Here is a 21,971-nt window from a genome sequence, read left to right on the forward strand (position 1 = left end):
TTTATAAATATAATATATTTAAAAATAAATAAATAAATATATATATATAATATAAATCATTTGAAAACAGATTTTACATTTTGTTTTTAAGAGTTATGTTTGAAAATTCAAAAAATAAAATTTATTGTATTTGAAAAACTTTAATAACTTCAAGTACATATAACTTTGAAACAAATTATATAAATATGTTATACTCAGCAATTATCATTGTATGTATATGTTATGATCAGATATCATTAATGCTATTCATATAATTATTTTATTTACTATATATTAGAATTAGCTCATTAGTATATTGTTACAAACATACCAATGGTCTGATTCTTAAAGAAATTCTGATGTTTTTGTTAACAGTATATGTGAGAACCCAAGTTTGATAGGGACAATCAATTGAATGTTTAATGGTGACAAATCAGTAAGGCTCGCTCACCTTGTTAGTGGATGGCTTTACTTTGAAGTTTGGATGAAAGAACATAAATTTTCAGTTCAGTCAGGATGCTGACACCAGTTAGGATTAAATTATTTAGTATAATGCATTGTAATTTGTGATAATAAAATGAAATATTTTCTAAAATTAGGAGGGCTCAATTTCTTTGAGTGAGAAAATCATAAGTTCTTCGATAGATCCGTATGTTGTTTAATTAATTAATCAAACAAATTATTTGATTAACAATGAACAAATGAAAATTTAATGAACAAAAAGAAATATACAAATAAAAACAATATATCATCATATTGAAAGCAAGAGTTTACAAAATCATAAAAATACCTCTGTGTTATAATTTACTAAATAAATATACTTTCCTTTCTTTCACTTTATGGAGGCAGAAGTGTGGAGACCAGGCACAAAATTATATGTCTTGAAGAAATAACTGAAAATTGTTAATCCACCTTGAATTAGGCGCAAAAAACATTTTTACATCAAAAATTTTCTCCAATAAGAGGATCAAACTGTAGTCATCTGACAATGAGTCGGTTTAGCTCAGCATTTAGTCATCAAATATGATATGACTTTTTTAAGGAAGTATATGATTGGGAAAGGAAACTGTATTTGCTAATCCTCTCTTAATTTCCCTCAAAAAGTGGAAAAACATACAATTTTAATGTCAAAATATTACATTGATTTTTAAAATTTAGAAAAATAAATGAATCTCATATTCAGATTCTTGTATATATTAGCAATATTCTTATTTACTATAATTACTTATTTACTATACTAATTACTTATTTACTTATACTTACTATACTATACTTTACTATACCCATGACTTTGCACATACAGATTTTGCAAGCAAACCCTGTTTATATTCAGTATTTCAACAACCATAGTAATTGTTATATAATACCTACTGCTGAGAATAATGAGAATTGCTGAGAATCAAATGAACTGTTTTCAATTTGATCAATTTTCTGGAATGTTTACAATCATTCTATAATCAAATCAATGTGCAATAACAAATTCGAATTTAAAACGGTTCAAACATTTGGTTAAAAAATCGAAATACTGTATATAAAAATATTTATAACAATGTCTGAAATATTATCAATTTAATACACCTTAGTACTCAATAAAGACTAAACATAGTTGAAAATAAAAAATTGCATCTAAAATAATACAGTAGAAGCCGTTCTTCAGGTTAAGCCTTAATCCTTTCCCTCTCCCTCCATGGGGGAATTTTGAAAAATCCCTTCTTAGTGTGCATTTTTATGACGTACCCTAACAGTGTATAAAATTTCACCTCTAAGTTCAGTGGTTTGCTCTGGGCAATGATGAATCAATCAGTCAATCACTCAGTCAGGACAAGTAATTTTATATATTTAGATTAGAATCAAATAAATTAATTAAATGTCTTTTATAAGTCTGTTATTTACCATCCCACATAATTATTTGATGCATATCAAAAATTCACTCACTTCCAAGTATATTATATACTTTTTCTCCTTCCTATGAAGAATTTACAATAATATACATTTATAAAGAATATCTACATATAATGAGAAATAGAAAGAGTGAAATAAATTAGTTAATTTAAAAAGTCACTAGGTCACAAATTTATAGTTTCCATCTATGAGACACTGGAACACTTAAAAAAATTTTTATTCAGTTTAATCATATTTATTTTAAAAAATATAGTGTTTACAATGCTGATTAATGAGTAAGCAATATATAGTTATGTTGACGTAAAACAAATCTTGTTATAAACAAATAGCAAAAAAAATGGATTAATAAATGATAAATAATATATACTCTAAATTGTTTTTCTTAGGATTTGTAGAATTATATAATCTAACACAAGGATGGCCAATCCGCAGCACACGTGCCGCAGGTTGGCCATCCTTGTGTTAGATCCACAGTGTGGCACAGTGGAGTTTTAACAGTGGCACACAAAGACATTGAAAAATTTTAAAATTTGAAAAAATAATAATGTCGTCTTCAGGAACTTTGTCAAAATCTGTAAAATCCCTACTCATACCCTACTGAATACAACAGTACCGGAAAACAGCAATGCTTGACACCAGTACAACAATGCAGTAAGATAGCATGGTCATGGGATGAGCCCAATGGTTTGAGTTGCCTTGCTTTGGCACCGTTGTGTCTTGCTATGGTTGTCTGTTCCAGCGTTGCCAAATTTGGCTACCCTTTTTTTTAGTTTGGTGTAAAAAATATCATTTGGCACATTGGCTGCTTTTGGGCTACTTTTTATAAAATTTTTGGCTACAAACACTAAAAATATCTGACAATGTTGGTCCATTCTCAAGCAAGAGCAAGTGCAACACACTGTCTGTCTGGCTCAGTTGATTTTAAACTGCTGAGCAAGACGTTAAGCTTTTTTTAAACTGTTTTTAACTGTTGAGCATTATTGTTTTAAAATTTTATTTTCACTATGTCCATGAGTAAACCTTCGACATCAAAAAGAAAATATGAAGAGTATATTCCAATTCAGGATTTTAAAACTGTCTGGGAAGAACAATTTTTGTTTATGCATCAAAATACATCCAAGCCTGTTTGTTTGATATGTGGAATTTGTGTAGCAGTGCCAAAAGAATTTAACCTGGACCGACATTTCAAACAACTGTATAGTGATTTCAACAGCAAATATCCTGTCGGATCACACTCGTAAACGGAATTTATCAATAAAATCTTTAGCCAGCCAACAATCTTTGTTTGAGAAAAGAAATAACGGAATGGAAACTATGGTGAAGACTTCTTATGAACTTTGTATGTTGTTAACCTGCAAAAAAAACCCTATTCTAATGGAGAAGAGATAATAAAAAATAGCCTTTTAATATTTGCCCAAAATGTCGGTGATATAAACGTCAAAAATATGGTTGATAAAATAGCATTGTCTAGAAATACCATCATGCATCATATAGATGACATGGGCCAGGATGTTGGCACACAAATTGTCTCTGGACTACAATATTGCAAATACTTCACAGCTTTCATTCAAAGTTAATGAATTAACTTTGAATGAAAGCTGTGACATCATAGACAATGTGCAGTTAAGCATATTTGTGCATTACACAAACAATAATTTTTATATTGTGGAAGAACTTGATTTGCACCAACTAGTTTTAACTACAGGTGAGGACATATATAAAGAACTTAAAAATGTAATTGAGGTTAACAAAGTAGAGTGGACAAAATTAGATAATGTTTGCACAGATGGAGCACTTGCATGGTTGGCAGGATAAAAGGTTTTGTTGTACTGCTTGAAAATTATTTGGGAAAAAATGTTTTTAAGTATTATTGTATTATCCATCAAGAAGCTCTTTGTGCCAAGGATTTAAACATGTCTTCTGTTGTTGACCCTGTAGCGCACTGTATCAAAATACGAGCTCGAGCTCTGTATCGACGATGATTTCATAAGCTTTTCCTAGAGGAAGCAGAAGAGGATGGTGAGTTACTCCTTCATTGTAGTGTGCGCTGGCTTTCCAAAGGAAGTGCATTCACGAGATTTTGGAATTTGAGAGAGTGTGTTTTAAAATATCTGGAAGAAAATAATTAACTACCCAGTGAGTGCTTGCTACTCAAGGATGAAGATTGGCTATGGGATTTAGCTTTTCTGTATTTTTCCTACTCAAGTTGGTTATATATCTTCTTTTGTGAACAAACTTTTGCTTTTTTGTCTCGATTTTGGAGAAAAAAGATTAAAACATTTCGCATTAATGCAGGAACTAGCTACCCAAGTCAATAATACTCCAAACAATAATAGATTTAAAAATTTAATATCCATTTTGCTGGATTTATTCAATGCTAGGTTTGATGATTTTCAAGATGATAAAAAAAATGCTGATCTTTTCACAAATCCTTTTTCAATTTCTCTACAAGACATTAATTGTTACCCACCTGATAGCCAAATTGAAATTATTGATCTATAGCACCATACTACACTGAAAAGCAAATATAAAGTACTTATTCCAACTGCAAGTGATCCAAATTATATTGAATTTTGGAAATTTGTACCAACAAGCAATTTTCCAAATTTACATGATTTGGCTGTCAGATATTGTTGTAGGTTTGGATCAACATATGTTTGTGAACAAATGTTTTCTATTATGAAATAATAAAATCAAAATATAATTCAAGATTAACTGATATGCACCTAAAACACCTAATTTAGTTAGCATCTTCAAGAACTAATCCTAATATAGATGACTTGGTAAAAAAGCTACAAATTTAAAAGCCACATTAATTAAGTACTGACTATTTAATAATTATTTAGNAATACACCTTAGTACTCAATGAAGACTAAACATAGTTGAAAATAAAAAATTGCATCTAAAATAATACAGTAGAAGCCGTTCTTCAGGTTAAGCCTTAATCCTTTCCCTCTCCCTCCATGGGGGAATTTTGAAAAATCCCTTCTTAGTGTGCATTTTTATGACGTACCCTAACAGTGTATAAAATTTCACCTCTAAGTTCAGTGGTTTGCTCTGGGCAATGATGAATCAATCAGTCAATCACTCAGTCAGGACAAGTAATTTTATATATTTAGATTAGAATCAAATAAATTAATTAAATGTCTTTTATAAGTCTGTTATTTACCATCCCACATAATTATTTGATGCATATCAAAAATTCACTCACTTCCAAGTATATTATATACTTTTTCTCCTTCCTATGAAGAATTTACAATAATATACATTTATAAAGAATATCTACATATAATGAGAAATAGAAAGAGTGAAATAAATTAGTTAATTTAAAAAGTCACTAGGTCACAAATTTATAGTTTCCATCTATGAGACACTGGAACACTTAAAAAAATTTTTATTCAGTTTAATCATATTTATTTTAAAAAATATAGTGTTTACAATGCTGATTAATGAGTAAGCAATATATAGTTATGTTGACGTAAAACAAATCTTGTTATAAACAAATAGCAAAAAAAATGGATTAATAAATGATAAATAATATATACTCTAAATTGTTTTTCTTAGGATTTGTAGAATTATATAATCTAACACAAGGATGGCCAATCCGCAGCACACGTGCCGCAGGTTGGCCATCCTTGTGTTAGATCCACAGTGTGGCACAGTGGAGTTTTAACAGTGGCACACAAAGACATTGAAAAATTTTAAAATTTGAAAAAATAATAATGTCGTCTTCAGGAACTTTGTCAAAATCTGTAAAATCCCTACTCATACCCTACTGAATACAACAGTACCGGAAAACAGCAATGCTTGACACCAGTACAACAATGCAGTAAGATAGCATGGTCATGGGATGAGCCCAATGGTTTGAGTTGCCTTGCTTTGGCACCGTTGTGTCTTGCTATGGTTGTCTGTTCCAGCGTTGCCAAATTTGGCTACCCTTTTTTTTAGTTTGGTGTAAAAAATATCATTTGGCACATTGGCTGCTTTTGGGCTACTTTTTATAAAATTTTTGGCTACAAACACTAAAAATATCTGACAATGTTGGTCCATTCTCAAGCAAGAGCAAGTGCAACACACTGTCTGTCTGGCTCAGTTGATTTTAAACTGCTGAGCAAGACGTTAAGCTTTTTTTAAACTGTTTTTAACTGTTGAGCATTATTGTTTTAAAATTTTATTTTCACTATGTCCATGAGTAAACCTTCGACATCAAAAAGAAAATATGAAGAGTATATTCCAATTCAGGATTTTAAAACTGTCTGGGAAGAACAATTTTTGTTTATGCATCAAAATACATCCAAGCCTGTTTGTTTGATATGTGGAATTTGTGTAGCAGTGCCAAAAGAATTTAACCTGGACCGACATTTCAAACAACTGTATAGTGATTTCAACAGCAAATATCCTGTCGGATCACACTCGTAAACGGAATTTATCAATAAAATCTTTAGCCAGCCAACAATCTTTGTTTGAGAAAAGAAATAACGGAATGGAAACTATGGTGAAGACTTCTTATGAACTTTGTATGTTGTTAACCTGCAAAAAAAACCCTATTCTAATGGAGAAGAGATAATAAAAAATAGCCTTTTAATATTTGCCCAAAATGTCGGTGATATAAACGTCAAAAATATGGTTGATAAAATAGCATTGTCTAGAAATACCATCATGCATCATATAGATGACATGGGCCAGGATGTTGGCACACAAATTGTCTCTGGACTACAATATTGCAAATACTTCACAGCTTTCATTCAAAGTTAATGAATTAACTTTGAATGAAAGCTGTGACATCATAGACAATGTGCAGTTAAGCATATTTGTGCATTACACAAACAATAATTTTTATATTGTGGAAGAACTTGATTTGCACCAACTAGTTTTAACTACAGGTGAGGACATATATAAAGAACTTAAAAATGTAATTGAGGTTAACAAAGTAGAGTGGACAAAATTAGATAATGTTTGCACAGATGGAGCACTTGCATGGTTGGCAGGATAAAAGGTTTTGTTGTACTGCTTGAAAATTATTTGGGAAAAAATGTTTTTAAGTATTATTGTATTATCCATCAAGAAGCTCTTTGTGCCAAGGATTTAAACATGTCTTCTGTTGTTGACCCTGTAGCGCACTGTATCAAAATACGAGCTCGAGCTCTGTATCGACGATGATTTCATAAGCTTTTCCTAGAGGAAGCAGAAGAGGATGGTGAGTTACTCCTTCATTGTAGTGTGCGCTGGCTTTCCAAAGGAAGTGCATTCACGAGATTTTGGAATTTGAGAGAGTGTGTTTTAAAATATCTGGAAGAAAATAATTAACTACCCAGTGAGTGCTTGCTACTCAAGGATGAAGATTGGCTATGGGATTTAGCTTTTCTGTATTTTTCCTACTCAAGTTGGTTATATATCTTCTTTTGTGAACAAACTTTTGCTTTTTTGTCTCGATTTTGGAGAAAAAAGATTAAAACATTTCGCATTAATGCAGGAACTAGCTACCCAAGTCAATAATACTCCAAACAATAATAGATTTAAAAATTTAATATCCATTTTGCTGGATTTATTCAATGCTAGGTTTGATGATTTTCAAGATGATAAAAAAAATGCTGATCTTTTCACAAATCCTTTTTCAATTTCTCTACAAGACATTAATTGTTACCCACCTGATAGCCAAATTGAAATTATTGATCTATAGCACCATACTACACTGAAAAGCAAATATAAAGTACTTATTCCAACTGCAAGTGATCCAAATTATATTGAATTTTGGAAATTTGTACCAACAAGCAATTTTCCAAATTTACATGATTTGGCTGTCAGATATTGTTGTAGGTTTGGATCAACATATGTTTGTGAACAAATGTTTTCTATTATGAAATAATAAAATCAAAATATAATTCAAGATTAACTGATATGCACCTAAAACACCTAATTTAGTTAGCATCTTCAAGAACTAATCCTAATATAGATGACTTGGTAAAAAAGCTACAAATTTAAAAGCCACATTAATTAAGTACTGACTATTTAATAATTATTTAGAATTAAATGTTTCAAATTATTCATTTTTATTTTATACATAACCTAACTGACTAAACCTTTAAAAATGTTTATTAATTAACAATAAAACCTAAGTTTGTACTTTTGTTTTATTTATTATATTATTTTTTTAAATCTCCACTACTCAGACTTACATGAAAAAAAAAGGTGCTATTTTTGTAAAAATCCCATAATCAGCCTATAAATAACATTTTTCACTTTTTCATATTTTTTAGTATGTTAGAAAAGTTGGAAGTGGCGCACACAATTTTTTTTTTCAGATAGTGGCACTCTTCCCAAAAAGGTTGGCCACCCATGATCTAACAGGTTTCTAAATAGCTTCTATTTTCCTATAATACAACAAATTCATAAACTAGTTAAAAGTGAAGTTAGAATTTCAACTACAAATTCAAATTTTATCCTCCAAATAACTTAATTGGTTAAATTTTCAACAAAATCAAACTTGATCTGTTTTGTGTTCATTTTGGAAAGACTTTCAACATTTTGCATCAATGCTTTCTGATACTGGCTCTTCTAGCATTTTGCATTTTCAAAAATAAATATTAATTTTATAAAGGCCTAAAGTTTACAAACAGTATGTTCAATGATTGAATGTAACTGACTTTCCATGATGCTTCTCACAAGCACTTTGATATTGTTTTTAAAAGTTGCCAGGTTAGGAACATGACCTCAACAAATTGTCTTTTAAATGATTCCACAATTAGAAGTCACAATGAGTAAGATCTGGAGAATGAGGTGACCATAGTATGGAGAATGTGCAACTAACGTTCTGCTCTTGGTGAAATGTTACCATTGCATAAAAATGGTCAATTTAAAATGTTATTGCTGCTGCTAGTACAGGACAACAAAACTGTTCAACATCTCCCAATACCTCCGGGAAACAGAGCAATCATAAGGCCTTTGAAACTGATCTCTTTGAAGAAAAATGGACCAAGAATAAATATGACTGTGCACTTCACTGAGTTTGGGTAAGTGCAGAGAAATGTTTTGACATTCATATAAATGTTAAAAAGCCTAAATGTGTGTCATCAATCCACAAAATCTCCCATGGCTAAGTATTATCCATTTTCATTCTAACAAAAGTTCAATGCAAAGGTCAGATAGATTTCCTTTCACCATCAAGCAACTGTTGGACATGGCTGAACTTGTGTGGGAAAATTGTAGCCCTTTTGTTCAGTACTTTATGCACTGTGACACTGCTGGAACCTGTTACCTATATTGTCCGAGATCATTACTCAAAGGTTATAGCAAGTTTTTCCACTACTTGTATAGTGCTAGGTTTGAGTACCCTGACTGTATATGTAGAAATCCACTTTCCTCAAATCATGCAATCAGTCTTCTGAGAGAGCACATAATATCAAAGACCCTTGGTACAATTTCTTAATATGTCAGAACTCTCAAAATACACTTGCTGCATTACCACTGTTTTCATAAAATAGTTTTACAAGAAAATCACATTCCAGCAAGGTCATCATCATGTCTGATCTGCCATAAGTGGTATGGGTAGTTTTATACCCAGAGATTGTTTATAGTATATGTGCATTATGCAATTGGTATGTTTTTTTTGCTCAGTACAACAAACCCTGCAGTGGTAGGTTTTAGAAATAAATTTTCCCCACGAAAAGGTCTTCCACATGTCCTGGAACATTAATGCATAAAATTTGGTTGCATTTGAACTGCTAATATCCATTCAGATAACTGATATGTAGTATATCCCTATTCAAAGCTATGATCACCCTGTAAATTTTCAACTTTATAATTCATCATTATGTTAAGTTTGATGTTTTATGTTTTGTATAAAACTTTGCTTTCATTAGCTGAACACACTGAAGAAGGTATGTAACATTTAGAGGATATTACTTCATTTTGTTAAAAATGAAATTTTATTCCTATCATATTAAAATGTCAAATTCAATGAAACAAAAATTCACTGTTTTCAAGCTTAATGTTTGGATTATATGATAAAGCTATATAATTATTATACATATTTGAAATGCAATAAATCTTCATTTTGAAAAAGATTTCAGTAATGAAGTTTGAGTAATTCTATAGAAAATATTTTTCACTTAATTCTATTACAATTTTAGGTTATAATTATGCAAATTATTTTGATTATTACTTAATAATGTTTTTTGTAATTCTTTCTTTTGTATAGAAAAGTGAAAAATAAACTGAAATATATAAAATAAACTACTATATGTGTATTATCATCTTTCAAGAAAAGATTATACTTCCCTGTTACTGATGTTAAAAAAATTGGTATACTTGGTGTCATTTGTTATCAGCTGTGTTAACACATGATAATCAGTAGATATCAGTATCTTTTGATAAATTTATAATTTCTTTCTTAATAAAAAATCCTTTTGGCTGACATTATGTCTAAATGATCAAAACAGAATTAAATACAAAAGAACTATTGGACAATTGTCTCTCTTGAAATCATGGCTTTACAATCTGCACTTCACAAACCATTACTGGTGTAGAAAGTATACTTGAATCCAGATTCAGTTTTTTTTTTTTTTTAACTATATCATAGAGCAAATTTGTAATATAATGTTTAATTATTATACTTGTGATTCTCCTATATTTTATATACAGAAAATCTGAATTAAAACACAGATATTAAAACAGTTATTACTGATAATATACAAAACATTAAATACAGAATCCGGTTATAACAAAAGGTATAAAAAAGTAAGCCTGAAGAAGATCCCAGGAGGAGAATCAAAAACGTTCGCTGATTTTAAAGAATTTCGCACCGGTTACTGGTTAATTGTAGATAGTTGTTGATTTGGAGTATATACAACCCCACCGGGTTGTATATACTCCAAATTCTGGTGAGAAAGCACATTAATTAAATAATCTTTAAGACATATCTGTAAAATTAAGATATTATTGATGGTGATGAACTAGCCACTGTGATAATTTAGTTGAATTAAATAGTGCATCTTTAACAGTGGGAAGTTAAAAGAACCAAACATTTACAACCCAGTTAACAGAATGCTGGCTGCCCGCATATCTGAACACCAACGTTTGGTGGCACTTGGCAATTGCGACACGGAACTTTCCAAATTGGTGATACAACAACATCACATAGCGCTTTGGAATCGGGTGGAAATACTCAAACGTTGTGATGAAGGGAGGTTGATATATATTTGGGAGGCCATCCTCACAAAACTGCTCTCCCCTTGCAACTCCCCTACCCTCGACTTACTGGACGTCTGGATTAATATATACAGGCGATTAAAAAAATCAACAATAATTTTACATTCTTTTCCCGCACCGCCTACATGACTCAAAGCGCATACGTGTTGGCCTCTTTATGTGCGTCTTTTTACGTGTTTTATATATTTTAAATTATGTCCCATACTTTAGTCTTTAATATTTAAATATTAATGTAAACTAGCACTTATGGATCTATTCTGTTCGGTTTCTATGCTGTCTATGTTAAGGCTCATGCGTGCCAAAAATTTTATACGTGTTTACCCAGTTAACAGACCATCCCCAGGTGTAGAGAGTTGAAAGTGGAAGTTTAAAGTGATCTTTTAACTTTATCTACCATCACAGATTCATTATTTAATTAAAATATTATTTTGATCAGTTAGAAAGAGATATATAATATTAATAATTGTAATTATTATCGAGTATTAAAAAAATAAATTTAACCATATTTTGCATTTATCTTTTGCTGATTCATTTCTCTAAATATAAATTTTTATCATGAAAAAATCTTAAAATAAGAAACAAAAATAAATGATCAGTTCTCAATCAAACTCAGCAATTAAAATTTTTTTTATTTAAAATAATTACTAAATTAATAAAAATTGGTGGTAATTATATTTCTTATTAAAATACAAGCTAGTTTATAGCTCTTCATCAGATTTAAACTCAATTCCAACAAAAGACTGCATGCTTGAAAAGATTTAATGTAGCAGCTGAAAACACTGCTTTATTTGAATGTTTTTAAATACTAGCAATTCCTTCATTGAATTTTAGTTTAAACCTAACAAAGAACTATAAGCTACCTCAAAAATGTTAGTTTAGCAAATAGTTCATGCTGGATGTTGAAATGCTGTGTTAGACTTTCTATAAATTTGTTCAGATGGAAAGTTTTCATTGATTTTATTTAAAAAACTATTAGGAAAAAAACTATATTGAACTAAATTTTTTATAATTTGTATTGTAATGTAGCAATTTGTAATATAAATATTTATAATATTTACATTACAAATTAAATTATTCTATAAAACATTCATACAAACTAAACAATATTAATTTAACATAACATTTCTATATAAAAAGATGCCAAATGCACAAGTCTCATTTTGATTTAGAATATTTACAAAAAACACAAATATAAACAGTAACTATTAATTTAAACAATTAAAAACAATTAAGAAAAAATTCAATATCCATTCCTTAATATAAAAACCATTTAGCCCTAGGTTAGAATTCTTCGACAGAAAACAAAATACATAATTCTACATTTAAACTTAATATTGGTATGTTTTTTAAAAATAAGATCTTTATAAAAGAATAAAAAAATTCTCAATAAAAAGAACAAAAAATTTCATCAAAAAATAATGAAACTTTCCTCCTTCAAAAAAGTTGTCTTACATCCCAGGTTAAAACCACTGATCTAATAAATAATGCTTATTTCCAACTTTTAAAAATCTGGAGTAAACATTCAAAATATGTTTACTCACAGAAAAAGTCAAATGTATTAACTACTGTAAAGTCTACTACTTAATGACACACAAAACATAATTTAAAAAGTATTTTCTATCATTAAAAACAGCTGCACAAAATTAAGGATTCAAACAAACTGTGATTTGGCTATTCCTCAAATCTGTTCATAGTATGTTTTGTCCAATCAGCTGATCAAAACCGCTTTAGTGTGGTGCACAGAGTCATACTGCACATTTTGATTTCAACTTCATGTTTTACTTGTGTTACTGTTAAGTGCCTTGTAATGTAAATCCTTCATTCATGTTGAGAGAGATAGTTAAGTGAGAGTATTCTTAGACAGAAAATGGAAGATACAGATGAATCAATTAGTATAGAAGAAAATGTGGAAAGTAGGAAGTCACAACTTTCAGGAAGTCAGAGAAAAAATGGAAAAAATAGACAATTGATTTGAATGGTACAAAAATATACTTTTTACAGAAGTTCCTGATAATGTGACTGAAGAACATAAAATTTATTGTGATTGTTTAGACAAGAAAGATGTAACCTACACATCTACACAATACAGATGCAAAACACCTTTTTTTATTCCTTATAAATGATTAAAAACTGGATGCTGTAATGATAAAAACACACAAAAAATCCATCCTTTTCTTTTTTATTTTCTTTATAAATAGCATTTCTCCATTATTGTCTATTGAAAAAGCAATCTGTACACTAGAATCATTCAAAGTATTTTTGTCCAACATAAATAATCATTTTTAAACTATTTTTCCATCTTCTGAATTATTATTAAGCATTTTAAACATAGAAAGAGTAATGCAATTAAAAAAATTCTATTATAATCTTTACAAATGTCCCTTAGAAACTTGTAAACAATTTTTTGTGTATTACTAAATTTTCAATAACTGTGACAAAACACATTTTGAATGTTAGCTCCTCAAATGCTGTTTACCGGTAATAATTAATATATTTATACTCATTGAAGATATATTTTTGATATTAAAAATTCAATGAAATTAAAAGACTATCTTTTAATTAGCTATATGAATGCAAACTGTAATTTTTAAATATATATTTTCCATTTAAAACAAATATTCATGTCCAATATACAATTTTCTCAAATCAATTAGGGTATAATTAACACTACAGTACATTTAATGATATTATTCTACTTCTTGAACACAGTTTACAATATTCTAAATTGAGTATAAAATATTCTGCACTGAAAATAATGTGCCTACTAAAAACTTTTGTCTCATTGAATAAGTGAGAAGAAAAATTATTTTGTAACAGATTTGTATTTACTTTTATTTATTATTTAATGATGAATACATAAGAGAATATATTGACCACAATAACTGATACAAAAATTTATAAATAAAATTCAAAAATTTTATTTAATTTGAAAATTGAGAAATTATTACCTCTTCTTGTTGAAATAATACTGTTAAACATTGAGAAAGACTAAGTGATACTTTACGGCATGAGTCTACTGCTTGTTTTAACTGATTAAATAAACACAAATAAGAAGGTTCCTCCAAAACTGAAATTAATTTATTTGATGTAGATTTTTTTGCAATATCTTGCCAAGTATTACTTAAAGCAGCAGCTTGTCTTTCAAAAATTTGTTGTTGAGCTTGAGCAGTCTGAAATAAAAATAAAAGTTATTTCTTTCAACAGATACAATAAATCAATAAGAATTTAAAAAAATCAATTCATAAAAGCCTCATAATTAGAGATACAGTGGAACCTTGCTTCACGAGCATAATTCATTCCAGAATGTTACTCATAAAGCAAAACACTCGTCAAGCGAAACAATTTTTCCCATATAAATTAATGTACAATACGATAATGCATTTCATGCCGAAAAAAAAACTCAAATATTTTATGTATAACGTTTATTCAAAGAAAATTATATAGTATACATTGTTAAGGAGCATGAATCACCTTCATCCTTTCTTCTAGTGCAGAATGAACCAACCAGGAATGCGAATTAGATTTGCAGAAAACAAAAAAATAAAAAATAAAAATACAATAATTTCTAATATTTAATTATAGTCTTTACATAGCCCAGAATTTGACATTGTTTGGCATGTTTATTATATAATGGACTATGATTGTTGATGTTTATATGTAATATGTGTGAACACAAGTTTGGAAAAATGTGTGATCACAAGCAACACTAAAATGCTAGCAGAATGAGTGCTAAACACAGACTGATGTAGCATGTGCACAATTTGGGACTTCTCCTCTCCTCGTCACTAATTATGTGAAACATCGCTTGTTAAGCAAGTCATTTTTTACAATTTGCTTTGCTCGTTATGCAAATTACTCATTATGAGAGGTGCATGTTAAGCGAGGTTCCATTGTATAATTGATGCATCATTACCAGTAAAGCATTAATGCTTTTTTTCCTAATCAAGCAGAATTTTACTTTAAACTCCTGTTTTGATACTTTTATTGATATCAGTAATAAATTTCACTTGCCACTATCTAAATCATGTTGATATCACTTGCCACTACTAAATCATGTTTTTAATTTCTAGAGTTTATTTTTAAAAAAGACAATTTGAAGAATGTTTTACTAAAATATTACTTAATTTTCCAGAAGATTTGAAAAGTCATTTATAAACCTTCCCAAATATACTTGCCTATCTTGCAATGCAAAAGGAACTGCCCTATTATTGGTCTTCAATAAGGTTAATTCAATAATTAGATGTAAAGTAATTTGACAAGAGAAAGGCGATTAGGCTGTTATCTCATGCTAATTTTAATAATTATAATAAATTAATTTTAATTTAGGATTTCTGGAAGAAAAGAATCAGCCAGAGTGGGACTAAACCTGCCACTCCAGCTTACTGTGCATGTGCATTGCCACTACCCAGACATTTACTTCTAAAGCTATTAATTTAGACATAACCATATTGATCACTCAATTTATTATAATTATTAAAATTATCACAAGATGAAAGCCTAACTGCCTACCTCTAGTCAAATTACTTTACATGTAATTATTAAATTGACTTTATTACAACTCAATAATATGGCAGATCATTTGGCATTTCTTAAAAATCAGATTTATGGATTGTTTATACAATCACTCCTCATTTGACGACCGAGTTTCATTCCTACGACTAAGTCATTAAGCAATGAGCTCAATCATTTTTATCTATTTAAGATAAAGAAAATGTCTAAAGAAAGCTCCAATTTTAAAGCTTTGTTTTAATTTGCAACTCTTACATATTACAGAACAAAAATACAATCAGCAAAAATTATAAAAATAATGTAACAAAAAAAATTAGTTTATTTATAAAAAATCCAGCAAGGAGTTGCTTAACTTTCCCAGCAACACTTGGTGACACATCTGTTATAATATTTTATTTAAAAAACTTTTTATATTTTTAACTATTATAAAATGGCAAAAAACTTAATTTTGGGGGGTAGAGATGAGTTTTATAAAAAATTGTAAATGCTAATAACGAGTAAAAATGTCATTAAATCCAACCCAACTGGATATATGACACAACCCCTTTATCTCCTCCAACCCTCAACATTTAGTCTTCAAAGTTTAATATTAATAGCATCAATCCCCCTAATAAACAAACCTCCCCAAAAATTTCATAAATTATTGACAAAAAGAACAGGAGTTATTAAGCTTCAAAAAGGATGAATAAAATCATACCCCACATATACACACATTAACATCAATACATACAGAAAAAACCCCTGAATTTTTTTTCATTTCTCAACATTTAAAGGTCCAGAGTCCAAAAGTGTAAAAATCTGGGGGGGGGCAATTTTGACTGATTGCCATACTTTTATACAGTACTTTCCTTTTCGTATATCATACTTCTGTTAAATATAACAGAGCCAAAAAAGTAAAAAAGACATTCACATTAATATTTTAGTCATCAAATCCTTCAAATGGGATGCACAATAAAGTACAAATTTATAAACAAAATATGTGGTATAAGTAATAGATATGTATATATCCATGGTGCGGTTTACTTTATATTACTTTTAAAAAATCAATTTTTCAGAAATATTTCCTCAAAATTGATGAAAAAACTTTATGGGTTAATTGTACCTAAATAACCCCCGTTTTTTTGCCTGGACCGCATTTAATCAGAGACAAAGCTTTTATTCGTATTCTTTATTTTCTATGCATTTCGGGTGCAATATTTTCTTTAATTTGTACCCCTCTTCAGGATTTTTACATTTCTATAAATTTGGTAAATTTAATTATTACATCGGTAAATTACTACATTAGTTATACAATGGTTAACTAACCTGTTTTAAGTTTTAGATCGACATCTGCCCAGTGTTGATGTTATGTCCCCTAAGGCATTTTTATATGCTCCTAAGCTTTCCATATCTGGTCTCAGATTTCATTTTTCTAACTCCATTCTAGAGACTAAGGACAGACAGACTGACAACAGTAGTATTTATACGTCTACAAATTTTTCCAATTGCAACCAATAAACTGGATGAAGCTGAAAAAATATACCAATACAAAAAAATCCAGCAGCATAAACACTTTACTAGACAAACTTTTTCAACCATCTGTTTGTTACACATGCTGTTGAAACCAATAACATCAATGTTCTTTTTATTTACAATTTTTGTTCAAATTATTAGGTTAAAACTTGATGATGATCATTTAAGACAGTTGAAAATGTTTGTTTATCTAGTAAAATATTTATGCTGATGGATTTTTTGGTGTTGATTTATTTATTTGTAACAAAATATACATTTTGATACAGAGCCGGCCCTACCATAGGGCGAACGGAGCAGCCGCTCCAGGCGCTAAGTCCTAGGGGGCGCCTCAGTGGTAAAGAAAATTAAAGGATATAAATTAAGGGCAACCAAGGGGGCGCCATAATAGGATATCGCTCCATCCTAAAACTTGTCTCAGGCCGGCACTGTTTTGATATACTATGTGTAGACACTTTAAAGACACTGATTAAATGTAGTCCAGGCAAAAAAACAGGGGTTATTTAGGTACAATTAACCCATAAAGTTTTTTCATCAATTTTGAGGAAATATTTTTGAAAAATTGATTTTTTAAAAATAAAATATGTGGTCTTGGAAATTATGAACACTTCATATAGCAAATAGCAACTGACTGCAGGAGCTAAGACTAAGATTAAAAAAAGGGATTCTCTGTACTGGAAAGTTGGTCGTAAGTCCAAGCAGTCATTAAACAGGAAGTTCATTAAGTGAGCAGTGGCTGTATACCTGTCCCGCTGAGAGACATTTTAGTAAAGCTGAAACAACTGTTAAATCAAGTAAGAAACAGATTATTAAGAAAATATTGACCAAATCCTATTTTTGGTAGACTTTAGTGAAAAAGAATCTGGTTTCTTTAATGCTTCTTGTATGACCAATAACATAATACTTGTAATTTTATATTATATTGTAGAATGAAATCATTAAAATATTTAAATGAATTCTTATTTAACTAAATAATTGAATAAAAACAGCATTAATTTTGTATGTTTCATTTCTTTTATTCTCCTAGGAAATCATTTAGTATAACAGATTGAATACAATTCTTTATCCAATTTTTAACATGTTGAATCTTTTTAGATTTTAAAAACAATTTTAGTTTTAGAAAATTTGTAAGATGAATAAGATTTTCTACATCTAGTAATATTTCTACAAATCCATTGTTAATTATGAGCAAGCTATTCTTTTGATGACAAATTATTTGACAAGAAAAATGATCTGATACTTTTATAATAATGTTTACTCATACAGTATATCAGAAGTAAGAACCAAGTAAGTATTTATATTTTATCTCAATATGATATATATGTGGATAGGAATTTGATACGTCATATCAAATCCCTACTCATAACTCATTGTCTAAACTATCATTAATATAGTAGACTATCAATTTTTATTTTTAGAGATATGGCAACTGGTCTCTGAAGATGTTAGCATTGAAACTATAATGACTTCTTGAAGGAATGTTTACAATAAACATATCCTTATGACATGAGATAACTTTACCAATTATATGATCAGGGCCGGATTAACTCACTTTGGGGCCCTACACATTTTCTTCTTACCGGGCCCCCTCGCTCACAAGAAATAGAGCACACAAAAAATATATAATAAATAAAACAAAACTAAATAATGTGAAAAACTAAAACAAATCTTAAATTTTTATTGATAAAAAATATTTAATACCTGTACAGGTACATGGGGCGCCTAATTTTCTGTTAGGCTGTTAGATACTCTTGCGCTGGTCTTGACTGTACACAACTTCGTATTCTCTATAATACACTTCATAACGGTATTAAATGACTTATTAAAGGCCTAATGCACATTGTTTTTGTGGTTATTAACATTGATTACTGTTCATGGTCAACTTAGCATAAAAATGTCCCACGGTAGGATACTTTTGTAAAGGTCATATTACCTCTCACTAACCAGTATCATATTTTCGTTTGCTTATACAAAGACGGATTTAAGAACTATATCTACATCAAAGTTGATCTTTTAAATAAACCATTAACAGTTAAGGCCATTANTCTAGGAACTGAACTGTGACCCTAGGACTGAACACGTAGTATTTTCTTTGTTGAATAAAATTTGTAATCTAATTTTGTAAATTTAGGAGTGCTTCAAACATGACATTAAGACAGGGTTTTATGTCGTTACAAGTAGGTTTTTTAACATTATCTAGTATAGTAAATTCGTGAAACCGATAAAAATTTGACATTATATTAGGGTTATCGTTACATCCGATGACGTTATAATCGGGTTAAACTGTATATTGTTTGTGCAAAATAAAAAAAATAATAATTTCGGACGATACAATAGCCACGATTATTTTTTTCAAAAAAGGAAATTCTCGTTAGGTATCGACAAAAATTCAACCCGGGCCGACAGGTTGCAACGGAGAGAAATTTCGAAATTGGATAGGTTAATTTCATCAAAAATGCATCGTGGACGATCTCGTGGTCGTGGCCGGCGAAGTTTGAACGATCGCGCCCAAAAGCAGCGATACCAAAGAAGATTGGATAATGAGAACAAGACCCTCCTTGAGCGTCAAAATGATTCTGCTTAGTATTGTCTCCGAGACATAGTCGTGTCCCAAATACGGTTTTGCCGTTTTACTTGTTTAATTTAACCTTTTTGGTTAATATTTAAATAATATATTTTATCAGTTTTACCAGTATTATACAGTTGTCCAACAGAAAAGTAAACTATCTTATTTACAAATCTTTTAAAAATAGACAGTTTGACCGGACCCTAGACATTTGTCTCATTTGTCTATGCGATGATCCGGCCCTGTATATGATAAAGAAAATGAAATCATATTAATATAACAACAATACAGAGACAGGGATTTGCAAATAAACAATTCATTAATTTTTTCACAGTTTTTCATCAGGCTCAAAGCAATATATTCTGGCAGCAATTTAAATGCCCACCTACTAGTAAACTGTGTTAATGACCACCCACTCTTGTTTTCTGTAAACCGGGCATTGTCTTCTCACATTAAGCCATAAAATATGTCATTTCACAGAATTTGCACTTTGTTAGTAAAGACAGTTGACTACATATTTGTTAGAAAAGATAGTTAACTACAGTGTTTGTTGTTAGGATGCAGACCTGCAAATGTTGAAACCATTCAAATCAGTAATCATTCAACGAAAAAAAAAAAAAAAGGTCCAGTCCTCATTGTATCTACCATAATAACTGAAAAGAACTTTGAGCACTAGATGCAGCACACAAGAATTTAAATCTGGCTTAATGGCTCTGAGTAGGACTAAATTATAAATAAATTGCAGTTAAAATAGAGCAAAAATTTGTGTAGAGCAAAAACTTTTCAATTTTAACATTTCCTGCTTTGGGAGAACAGTTTCCCACAGTTATAATCTCAAAAAATAATTAAACTTTCACCTATACAAATATTCTCAAAATATAGTCAAATTAATCCACATTCAAAAGAGAACAATTATTTATTAAATTATAATTTTATGACATGAAAATCAAAATGCTTGAATTTATGTCATCATTTCTATAAATATTTCCAACCTCCCTCAATTATTCTCTATCTCTTTGTTAAGTTTTGGATCAGTCCATAATCATTTAATTAAACTGTAAAAAGTAGTTGTTTCTATCAATCATTATTTTTTCAGTTTTTATTACAACATAAATTTCAACAACTATATTATTCATAAAAGTGTTAATGAATTATATACATTTGTAAATAGTTTGTTATTAAACAAAAATTAAATAATGACTGAAAATTTTCTTCATTTTTGAAGTCTGTATTGTAACAGATACATCTTTTAAAGTAGAAAACTGCACTTGTCATAAACCACAGTACTCAAACCTTTAAAAATGCAGTATAATTTTAATTTTCAAACATTTGAAAATTAAAATTATTGTATCAATATATTAAAATTTTCTAATTTTGACAGCTGAATTGTGTTTAAAGCTTACAACTGTATGTAAAAGAGTTGATAATATTAGCTCTATTTTATTATATTCAATAACAATACTATTATTAGAATATTACATCTTTAAAGTGTCTACACATAGTATATCAAAATGTATATTTTGTTACAAATAAATAAATCAACACCAAAAAATCCATCAGCATAAATATTTTACTAGATAAACAAACATTTTCAACTGTCTTAAATGATCATCATCAAGTTTTAACCTAATAATTTGAACAAAAATTGTAAATAAAAAGAACATTGATGTTATTGGTTTCAACAGCATGTGTAACAAACAGATGGTTGAAAAAGTTTGTCTAGTAAAGTGTTTATGCTGCTGGATTTTTTTGTATTGGTATATTTTTTCAGCTTCATCCAGTTTATTGGTTGCAATTGGAAAAATTTGTAGACGTATAAATACTACTGTTGTCAGTCTGTCTGTCCTTAGTCTCTAGAATGGAGTTAGAAAAATGAAATCTGAGACCAGATATGGAAAGCTTAGGAGCATATAAAAATGCCTTAGGGGACATAACATCAACACTGGGCAGATGTCGATCTAAAACTTAAAACAGGTTAGTTAACCATTGTATAACTAATGTAGTAATTTACCGATGTAATAATTAAATTTACCAAATTTATAGAAATGTAAAAATCCTGAAGAGGGGTACAAATTAAAGAAAATATTGCACCCGAAATGCATAGAAAATAAAGAATACGAATAAAAGCTTTGTCTCTGATTAAATGCGGTCCAGGCAAAAAAACGGGGGTTATTTAGGTACAATTAACCCATAAAGTTTTTTCATCAATTTTGAGGAAATATTTTTGAAAAATTGATTTTTTAAAAGTAATATAAAGTAAACCGCACCATGGATATATACATATCTATTACTTATAGCA

At 29.4% G+C, this 21,971-nt stretch overlaps 1 protein-coding gene across 1 annotated transcript in view; it reads right to left on the bottom strand.

The window, feature by feature from the left end:
- Positions 1-21,971, bottom strand: part of LOC111642286 (oxysterol-binding protein-related protein 1-like) — a 190,167-nt gene that overhangs the window by 74,304 nt on the left and 93,892 nt on the right. Inside the window, exon 13 of the mRNA XM_023388617.1 lies at positions 14,020-14,258. Coding sequence (XP_023244385.1) covers positions 14,020-14,258 — 239 coding nt within the window. The remainder of the gene's footprint in view (positions 1-14,019; positions 14,259-21,971) is intronic.

Source organism: Centruroides sculpturatus, unplaced genomic scaffold, assembly GCF_000671375.1.
Source record: "Centruroides sculpturatus isolate CEXI.00-Female unplaced genomic scaffold, Cexi_2.0 scaffold751, whole genome shotgun sequence".
Lineage (NCBI taxonomy): Eukaryota > Metazoa > Arthropoda > Arachnida > Scorpiones > Buthidae > Centruroides > Centruroides sculpturatus.